Source organism: Macaca thibetana, chromosome 12 (genome assembly GCF_024542745.1).
Source record: "Macaca thibetana thibetana isolate TM-01 chromosome 12, ASM2454274v1, whole genome shotgun sequence".
In the NCBI taxonomy this organism is placed as follows: Eukaryota; Metazoa; Chordata; class Mammalia; order Primates; family Cercopithecidae; genus Macaca; species Macaca thibetana.
In genome coordinates, this window is record NC_065589.1 from 40,681,012 (window position 1) to 40,691,408 (window position 10,397).

Here is a 10,397-nt window from a genome sequence, read left to right on the forward strand (position 1 = left end):
GCTGCTTTGCACGAACTGTATAAATGCGGCTTCCTGCTCCTGCGAGAACTGTCACTGGTTTTCATTTCATGCATTTGTAAAACACACCAACCATGTGTGTAAGCCTGTTAATTAAAACAAAAACAGAACTGTTTCTGTTGTGCTTTAGAACTACAGAAACTTGGAGGCCAAGCGGGGCAAGAGAAACAGCAGCACCCAGTCTGCTCCTGGGTCCCACGGCTGCCAGGGAATTAAGCCACTGTATTAGAAAAAGCCAGGAAACAGGCACCGGATTTAAAGAAGAGAGGCGAAAGGAAAGAAAAAAAAATTCTAGTAAGGCTCAGAATTGGATGTATTAAAATGCCTTTTCCATTCCCCTGAGGGACTCTTTCATATCAAAGTTTCTGGATAGTGAAGGCTTCCCTGTCTAATCTGATTCCAAAGTTAGCCTCTTCTCAAGAGGAAAGAATAGCTTCAGTGGCTTCAGAGGCCATCCCAGGGTCAGGCGTGGAGTCTATTCCTGCTGGAGCTGCTGAGTCATTGCCACCTTGGGAGCTGCTTGACCTCTGCTTGGTTTACCTAGAAGGTAGAGGAAAGCCTTCAGCTGAGAACACTCCACAAGCAAGGCCTTTAATCTCAAAGTATCCACTGACTTTCCCTAGCACCTGAACCCAAAGCATTTAAGGATTACCAATCTACATAAGTTATATTAGAATACCAAAACACTGATCAGTTAAAAAAATAAAGAAAACACCCAAACACCCAAAAACACACTGAATTCTTCACTAGGGAAACACTACCAAAAAAAAGCAGCAAATATAAAAACTATCTTCCAGTCCCTTTCGAATATGGATTTCATCTCCTAAGGGCAGTAAAAACACGGATCAGACAGCACTTCTCTAAAAGAGATGCTTATTCAATACCTTCAATAGTTATCCAAAGCAGGATGTAGAAAGGCTTAGGGGTGTGTAGTGGGGTGGTATGGAGGAAGGCAGGAAGCAGCAACAACAGGAAAAAAAAAATTAAATGACAGTGAAGGCATTCATTATACTCTGTATCTTAAAGGCAGGAGAAAAAAAGACCTCAATAACATATACCATTCTCTTTTACAGGGGACACACCCAATGGTGTCCCTCCATACTTTTTTCCCATACTTTCCTTCTTTCTCTTCTTTGGTTTAATATTACAGGAATAGTAAACTAAATAAATGTTCATTTTGTATTTAAAAAAATTTATTTGTGATCTGTACATGTGATAAAGTGGGGCTTCGTTGTAGACCTTTAAAGGCAAAACAAAACAAAAATCCAAAGTAAAAATGTATAAATACAATATATATTTTCTTACAAAAATGGGAGATTTACAAAATATACATACTGTACTTATCTCTATTTTACAAATTTCACATGCACTTAAAAGATACAGCACAAAAGATGCCAAAACCTGTGAAGTTCTAAAAATCTGACAGATGAGATAGTTTTGAAGGTTGAAGAAACACAAGATCAATTTTAACTTTATTGTAAAAAGCAGTTCCACTCAAGTGAACATTACATATATAAAGTTACTTGTACACTTTACAGTACCCTCTATGATTGGCATTTAAAAACTGTTCTGAGAAACAGGATAGTGTTGCAAGATTGGAGGGTAGTGTCAAAGGTGGGGTAAAGGTTTGCTCCCATGATTCTCTGCTCAGCTTTACCCCATCATGCAAAAGAATTCGAGTTCTATTACAGAAAAAAAGTACATGATTTAAGATTAATAAATTTAAGTCTTCCAGCACATTTCAAAGAACTCCAGAATCACTTTGAAGTTTACCTTCTTTTAATGACTTTCTTTAAAGATGGGGCCCATGGTTCGAACTTTCCTTTTCGTTCACTATGGTATCTGCTGATCACCTCCCAACCCAATCACACAGAGACAGGGTCAGCATACGCATGATGTTTTAGAAACAGATTGATGGAACCAAGAAAACAAGACAAAATGGCTCTTTGCTTTTTTTTTTTTTTTAATTAACTTTCCTTTATTATGAGGCTGAAGGCATTATGTTTTTTACCTCAAAGGATCCAAATGGGAGAAAAAATATAGAAAAGAAACCTAAATATAGGCTTATAGCAAGGAAAAAAAAATGAAGGGAGAGACTTCCCTGACTATTTTAACAGTCTGTTGGATCATGTGTTCCAAATTAAATTTATTTAAAGCAGACAACAAAACCTCTTACATTTCCTTTAGCAAAGTCAGAACCTCTGGCTTAACGGTGTGTGATAGCACACTGCTCTTCACTTTTCCTTAAAAAGGAATGTTTATCTCAACCAATTAACAACCAAAGGGAAACCTCAGATTTGCGCTGCTTTGCCTATAAAAGTTGCTGTCTTCACAGTTATGCCTTTCCACAGGGAGACACTTTTGTTTCCTCTTTTGTCTCTTACAACAAAGACAAGGGGAAAAATGCATTCCTGTTTTGAAAAGCAACAAGTCATCACTTCTTTTCAGGGTATTAGACCAAATAAAACACCCGTCTTCCTGCCTCCTGCCTTCCCCAGAAAATGAAAAAGTAGCAGAAATACCTACTACACGTCTCCTTGGCCTCATCTCAAAACGTTATCATCATTTCTTTTGCATCCTCACATTAGGATTCTAGCAGACAGGCCTCCCAAGACTTCTAAATGCTTATTTTACAAGACTTGAAAGGAGTACGCGAGAAAAAACAGGCAGGAGGGGGCAGGGGAGGAGAGACCGTAATGTCTGACCCTGGAAATTAACCCATCTGGGCTCCAGTTTGGCCCCAGTGAAAAGAGATTATGGTTTGACCACTGCTTGACAAGGACACCGCAGGAGGCCCTCCCTCCTTCCAACAAAGCAGCCACCGCAGACAGGGCTGTACCTTTCCCGGGGCCTCACAGGGGTCTAGACAGGCCACTCGCCCTGCAGCAGGGGGATCAGTCACAGCCCCCATGCAGCCCCAGAGCCGGGAGAAACTCACAGCAGTCTCTGCTGGTCTCAATCTTCTCTTAGGCCCAAGCTGGCCTGTACCTTTCACGATTCACATCGTCGTTATCATTATCTTACTGCAAGTCTTTGCCTGAAGTCTTTTCATCCAAACCGCTTTCCACCCAGATCTCCTTTTCCAAATCACCCCTCGCCCCAAATCTGCAAAGAACTTCTCATTTCCAGGTCACTTCTCAGTAGAGGGGGAGGTTACAGAAACAGGCCCCCACCCAGCAGTTCTTTCCCTACCCTGCCTCTCCTCTTGCAAGAGGGCAGGGGTGGGAAACGTAGGGAGGGGCCGGGGCTCATACTGCAGTTTCCCCCTTGCTGCTGTGGCTGAGTCTGTGGTAGAAGCGGCGCCACGACTGCAGGGTCTTGCCCGACCAGATCCAGAAGCCAGTGGTGATGCCCACGATCATGGTCATCAAGTACTTGATCATGAAGACGGTGAAGTCGGGGCTCATGGGCGGGAAGTGGCCGGGCGGGCAGGGCACGGCATAGCTCTTGCACGTCTGCAGGAGCCAGGTGCGCTCCCAGTGCTCGCGGAAGGCCTGCTCGTAGAAGTAGCAGGCCAGCACGATGGTGGCGGGCACTGTGTAGAGCACGCTGAAGACGCCAATGCGCACCATGAGCTTCTCCAGCTTCTCGGTCTTGGTGCCGTCGTGTTTCATGATGGTGCGGATACGGAAGAGGGACACGAAGCCGGCCAGCAGGAAGGACGTGCCGATGAAGAGGTAGACGAACAGAGGCGCCAACACGAAGCCCCGCAGCGCGTCCACACTGGACAGGCCAACATAGCACACCCCGCTGAGCAGGTCCCCGTCTACCTGGCCCATGGCCAGGATAGTGATGGTCTTGACGGCGGGCACGGCCCACGCGGCCAAGTGGAAGTACTGCGAGTTGGCCTCGATGGCCTCGTGGCCCCACTTCATGCCGGCCGCCAGGAACCAAGTGAGAGACAGAATGACCCACCAGATGGAGCTGGCCATGCCGAAGAAGTAAAGCACCATAAAGAGGATGGTGCAGCCCTCCTTCTTGGTGCCCTGCGCCACCGTGCGGTAGCCATCGTCCGAGAAGCGCTCCACGCACACGGCGCGGTCCTCCAGCAGGAAGCCGGCCACGTGCGCCACGGCCACCATGAAGTAGCAGCCCGACAAGAAGATGATGGGCCGCTCTGGGTAGCTGAAGCGCCGCATGTCCACCAGGTAGGTGAGAACGGTAAAGAGCGTCGAGGCGCAGCACAGCACCGACCACACGCCCACCCAGAGGCGGGCGAAGCGCCTCTCCTCCTCCTTAAAGTACATCAGGCCGTTGGCACGGCCCGGTTCGCACGGGGCGCCGCAATCGCGCTCACCCAGGAAGCGGTAGCCCAGGTAGGGGGGCACCTTGAGCTGACGGGGGCATGAGAAGGGGAAGGCGGGACGCCCCCTGCCATCTGAGGCCCCCGGAGGCAGCGCGGTGAAGGGCAGGTCCGGCAGGTAGGGCGCAGTAGGGTAGGCAGTGGGGCCGCCGCCTGGACCTCCGGAGCCGTCTGACGTATTCTGGCCCACGCAGATCTCGCCCGCGCCGTGCACCGGGAAGTTCTCGCAGCGCAGCCGCTCGGGCCACTGGAAGCCGAACTTGTTCATGAGCGCCTCGCAGCCCTGGCGGGCGCGCTCGCACAGAGAACGACACGGCGGGATGGCCTGATCGAGCACGGTGCACACGGGCGCGTACATGGAGCATAGGAAGAAGCGGAGTTCGGGAGAACACTGCACCTTCACCAGCGGGTAGAACTGGTGCACCTCGAGGCCCGCGTCCTCTTGGTTCGTGTGGCCCAGCAAGTTGGGCAGGATGGTCTGGTTGTAGGCGATGTCCGTGCACAGCGGGATGGAGATGGGCTGGCAGAAGCCGTGGTCCGGCACGGAGATGCCCTTCTCTCCGTGGTACGGCTGCGCCCCGGCGCCCGCGGACAGCGCGCCCAGCAGCACCAGCATCAGGGCGCAGAGGCCCAGGGACAAGCGAGGGGCGGCCGCGCCGGGGTCCCGCATCGCCGGCCACGAGTGCAGCGGTGCTCTCAGCCCGAGGAGTGCGACGAGGCGGTTGGGAGAGGCAAGGATGCGGGGAGGCGCCGCCGCGCCCGGCGCATGAGAGTCCTCACGGCGCCGGGGCCGGGCCGTGGGCGGCGTGGAGCAAAGGGCGCTGCCGCCTGGGTGCCCGCGCCGCGGGGGCGCCGCAGCCGCCGCCGCCCGGCACTCGCAGGGCCGCCGGGGGCCCAAAACTCGTCAGCCTGGGTTGGGGGCGCCGAGGAGGGCCGCCTTGCTCTCCCCGCGAGGACTTAACGGTGAGGCTCCCTCCGCCGCGAGGAGCAACAAGCGGCTCCGGGCACCCTTCAAAGTTTGCCCAAGTCTCTGGACCCCCGGCGCACGGCAGCGCGCACGGCCCCCGCGCCCGGTCGGGCCCCCTCCAGGAGAACCCCCTCCTGGAGAACCCCTGGCGCCGCCGCCCGCTCGCCCCAGCCGCCGCCTCCGCGGTGCTGCCCCGCCTCCTGGCCTCCAGGCTCCGCTCGCCGCCGCCTCCTTCGCCTCCTCCTCCACACCCCACTCCTTCTTCAACCCCAAAAGCTCGGCCCCAAGTTTCAGCCAAACGGCCGGCTCTCGCTGAGTCCGATCTCGGCCCCGGAGTCGGGAGCGCGGCGAGTTCTTTTTGGAAATCCAGTCACACTGCGTCCGAAACCGCGAGGCGCTCGTGCCCGCGGCCTGGCCCTGGCCCCTCCAGCCCCGCGCAGCCCCAGCCGCAAGTCCTGGCGCCCGCCGCCGCCGCCCGCCGGGAGGGAGCGCCGACTAACGCCTCGGAGTCGCGCTGGTCGCCAGAAGAAGCGTCGGGCTCGCGGGGTTCCGGACCGGCCCGCCCCCTCCCCTCCCCCCATTCACAAACCACTCCGGGGGCGGCCCCAGGTCCCGGCGGCCCAATGGCAGCCTTTGTTTTTTCGGTGGCCGCCTTTGGATTGGGCGGAAGTCGGAAGGGGCGGGCGCGGGAGCGGCGGAGGCGGTGTCCGCGGCGCTCTGGGCGGATTCCTGAGGGGAGGGGCGGGGGACTGGGAGGGAAAAGTTCGGAAAAACTTTTACCCTGAATTCGCTCAGGGGGGAAAACGCGCAGAAAGGGAATTTGCTTCAAAGATTTGTTCCTTTTCCTGGTGCACTCAGATGCGCATTCCTGAGCAGGGGCTCCTTCGCCAGCAGCTTTTGCGGGGAGCGAGGACCGCGCAGCGCCCCTGCGGGGAGAGACGTGACCGGGAGTCGCGTTAGGACTGCAAAGACTGGCTCTGGCGGGGCTTTCGGGTCGCCGGGTCCTCAATGGGTGGTTTGGGACGGGGCGAGAAGGGGGTGCGCCTTGAGGATCGCTTCTTTCCCCCTGGACCCAAACAGTCCACGCGAGGCCACAGTCCCCGCTCCCCTCTCCCGAGTTGTAAAAAGGAGGAGGGGCCGCCTCAGGAGAAACCCGAGTCGGGCGGAGGGGGCCGAGTGACGGTGGGAGGAAGGGCCCAAAGCGGGGAGCGCGGGGAACCCGGGCTCAGGCCACCCCGCCCGCGCGCACGGCCTGGAGTCTGGGGAGCTGGGGTGGCTCTAGCGAGGTTTTAAGGAAACGAAGACGGCGTTGGGGAGACTGGTTCTAGAAGTAACCTGAGACCGAGCGCCCAGGAACACTCTGTACGACGCGCCGGGCGTCTCAGTGGCCCCGTGTGCTTTGGTTCTGCGGCGTGTGGCCTTTCGGGATCCCATCTTCGTTGCAGAAGCAACCATTAGATCCTCCATTTAGAATCTGCATAGAAATGCTTAAATGCGTCTTAGAAACCAGGCTAATTAAAGAGTTTTCAAAACACAAAGCGGGGTTATCCTCGTTCTCGGGTAGCGTTTTCTGATTGGCAAACGTTCTTTTGTTCTCGGTTAAATCTTCGTCCTGCGCCAGGCGCTAGGCGCTCGCGCGCGCTCTCTCTGGTTACTCCTGGAGGGTCAGAAGTCACCAGGGGGGCATCTCCCCTCTCTCCGGGCTGCCAGGAATATCAGGAATTCCCATGCAGGGAAGTGACATGTTGAGAAGGAAAGGAAAAAAATCAATCAATCTCTCCTCCTCCTCCTCCTCCTCCTCCTCCTCCTCCTCCTCCTCTTCTTCTTCTCTCTCTCTCTCTCTCTCTCTCTCTCACACACACACACACACACACACACACACACACACACACACACACACACACACACACACAGAGCAATCCTATGCTTTAAAAAACGTTATTCCGGGCCGAGCCCTTCTGCCTCAGTCCCGGGTGCTGGAGCTCTGAGCGATTTCTGATCAGGTTGAACCTTGGCAGAAGTTGCTGTCTCTGCTGCCTCCCGTGCGCTTCTTCTACGGCAAGAAAAAAACTCATTCTGAAATCGAAGACAATTAATTGGGTTCCCTTCCATGGAAGACTTTGGCTTTCTCTGTTTTTCTTTATTTATTTTCGATCACCGAAGATTGTTGGGAATCGTTCCTTCCAATTCACGGTCTTTGTCCTTCCCCACTCCTGTTAATAGGTCTAAAGGGCGGAAGGAAGCCTTTGGGCCAAGGCAGAGTGTTAGACTGATCACATCCTCCATCCGGCCCTCAGCGGGAGTCGCCTTCTTGCTCCCAAGCATCAGTTTCGCCCTCCCTCCCGGACGCCACCCCCGCCCTTTTTTTTTTTTCCTTTTCTTTGGCGGGGAGGGGGGAAGAAAGGTAGGGGGAAAAAAAGAAAGGTGCTGAAGGTAATATGACACTTGCTTTAAAAAACGTTTCATTCCTTCTTTGTGTTTTTTAAAGGGCCCCCCTTTTCTTTCGAAATTATTATTCCTATTACCTAACATCGGGGAGTGTTGATCTTCGGTTGAAATATGTTGCTTAAAGACAATGCTGCTGCTTTGCTTTGTCATTTAAAGTATGTGTGGTGGGGTGTTAGATTCCTTTTTTCTCTCCGTGAGCTTCAGGATATCCTCCTTTTCTAAATCAAATTTTCATGCTTATTCATCAGGCCACTGATCTAAGTCATCTTTGCTTATTGAGGAAGAAATACCAAGCGCTGTCATCAAATAAAATGAAAACTGACAGGATAAAAATACTGTCTCAACTGCAGCTAAAACCAGTTTAGCTGATGAGCTTCTACTCTCCATATTATAACCCCAGACAGCTCTGATGTTAGGCAATAGGATAATAATTTAGGGAAAAAAAATGAAAAAAGGCAAAAACAGAAAAACCTTAACTCAAATAGAAGGTACAAATGAAAAGCAATCTATGCCTAAGATGCAGAAAACCCATCCCAGATGGAAAGTGTCACAGATGTGAGTCCTCTTGCTCTGTCCCAGGCAGACAAGTGCAAAAAGCAGAGAAGCAAAGTCAATTTTAAAAAGAGATTGTTTTGTTTTTAAAGATTTTTTAAAAATCAATCCAAAATTATTCCCCACAATAAGAATTTGCTGTGAGAGGGGAGCTCTGGCTTTCCAAGCCTTGCCTGGTATAGAATGCTATGATTTTAAGGAGCCAAGTAATAAAAGATCAGAAAAAGTAAGTTCACAATGCAAGGGTCTAATCATCTGTTTTAGGATCTATGACAAATGTAGTGACATTTGTTTATATTCTGTCCAGGATCAATTTAATTTTCTTTCCCAAGCAACCCCTTCCACACCCAACTCCCAAAGCCACTAACTGGTATCTTCTTGGGAGAGCCAAGGGTGGAAAATTTTGTAACTATCTGCTGCAAAATTTCCAATGGTCCCTGCCCTTTAAAATAACAAAGGTCTTTATTTCTTCACATGTAGTCATATGGTCCCGCAGAAAAGTGATGCTATTCATTGGCTCCAGTTTTACAAATGCTACTTATTTTGGCCAAGTCCCAGGTTTATCTAGTTGAATTACATTCTGATGTCAGGCCAGATTTGAAAATGGCCACCTTCGTGTGCCCCAGTCTTGTGGCTGTAATGAAGCTCCCAGTGCAATAATTACTCATGCAAGACCAGAAAGGGCAACTTTTAACACATGCTCTCCTTTCTGGCCTCTCTTTTACTAGACAATTTTGACATGGTAACATGGAGAACTTGGAATTTCCAGTTGTCAGGTTGTCATTGACTTGTGTTCATTTTTGTTGGGGTGTTGGATCATTCCAAAAATGGGAATATTCTTATCACTAAAACCCTTTCAAATGTTATGAAAATTAGAGATATCTAAGTTGAAGAAGAGGAGAACCATGCAATAATCATGTTAGATGTGCAGGCCGCATCTTGTAGAGATGATTTATATGGTAAATTCAGTCACTGAGTCTGACCAACACTTCCCTTGTCGATTGAGATGGGTTTTTGTGTTTCTGTTTTTTGAGACAGAATCTCACCCTGCCACTCAGGCTGGAGTGTGGTAGAGTGATCATAGCTCACTGAACTGCTAGTCTCAAGTGATCCTTCTACCTCAGCCTCCAGAAAAGCTGGGACTACAGATGTGCGCCACCACACTGGGCTAGTTGAGAGTTTTATACATTGTCTATTGTGTAATCAGGGTGTTGATCAGGGCTGCAATGGCCTCAAGGCTCAATTGGAGGACCCACTTTCAAACTCACTTATGTGGCTGTTGGCAGGCCTCAGGCTCTCACTAGCTGTTGGCCAGAGACATCAGTTCCTTGCAATGTGGACCTCTCATAAGGCCACTCATAATATGGCACCTTGCCTCCCTCACAGCAAAGGCTCAGAGAGTCTCTCCCTCTGAGAGAGGGAGGGAAGGAAGGAGGGAGAGAGAGAGAGCAGGAAAAAATGACGGAGAAGATAGAAGTCACAGTCTTTCTGTAACCTAATCTGGGAAGTGACATCCTATCACTTTTGCCATATACTATTCACTAGAAGCAAGTCACTAGATCTTCCCACACTCGAGGGGTAGCAGGGATACATAGAGTGTGCAAAACCATTGGGGGATCACAGGGAGCCATTTGAGAGGCTGCTTACTACAAGGATTATTCATTTATTCATTCCTAGAATATTATGAAGATGAGGCAACAGAGAGAAATGACTCTTGGAGCTCTGTCCTTGGGGATTCCAGAGAAAGGGTCACAGATAAAAATACAGTGTTGACTGGTTATGATGCCACTTGCAGATGTTAGAGTCAGGACAGAACCCTAACTCTGGCCAACCAGCTCCAAACACATGTCCCTGGACTCTAGAGACAAAACATGGAGGAAGTTGATTAATAAAAGACCATGAACAGTTCTGGGAAAAACATCCAAATGTAGAGCGCTGGGGAGTCAAATCTGTACTCAAAGGTCAGAGCATATGGACCATAGTCTGTAGAAAGCGACTTCAGCTATCTGGGTTATGATGTAAAAAGCACCTTTGGTAATTGCTACCCATGTCTCCAATGTGGGTCTGCACAGTACTGATATCTAGGACGGATAGCAGAGGTGGTTGATA

General features: G+C 50.9%; 1 protein-coding gene across 1 annotated transcript; it reads right to left on the minus strand.

The window, feature by feature from the left end:
* Positions 1–1,193: 1,193 nt before the first annotated feature.
* Positions 1,194–5,202, minus strand: FZD7 (frizzled class receptor 7). The gene has a single exon (XM_050750831.1). It carries the CDS (start codon positions 4,989–4,991, stop codon positions 3,267–3,269), a length of 1,725 nt encoding a protein of 574 aa, XP_050606788.1. The 5' UTR covers positions 4,992–5,202; the 3' UTR covers positions 1,194–3,266.
* Positions 5,203–10,397: the final 5,195 nt, after the last annotated feature.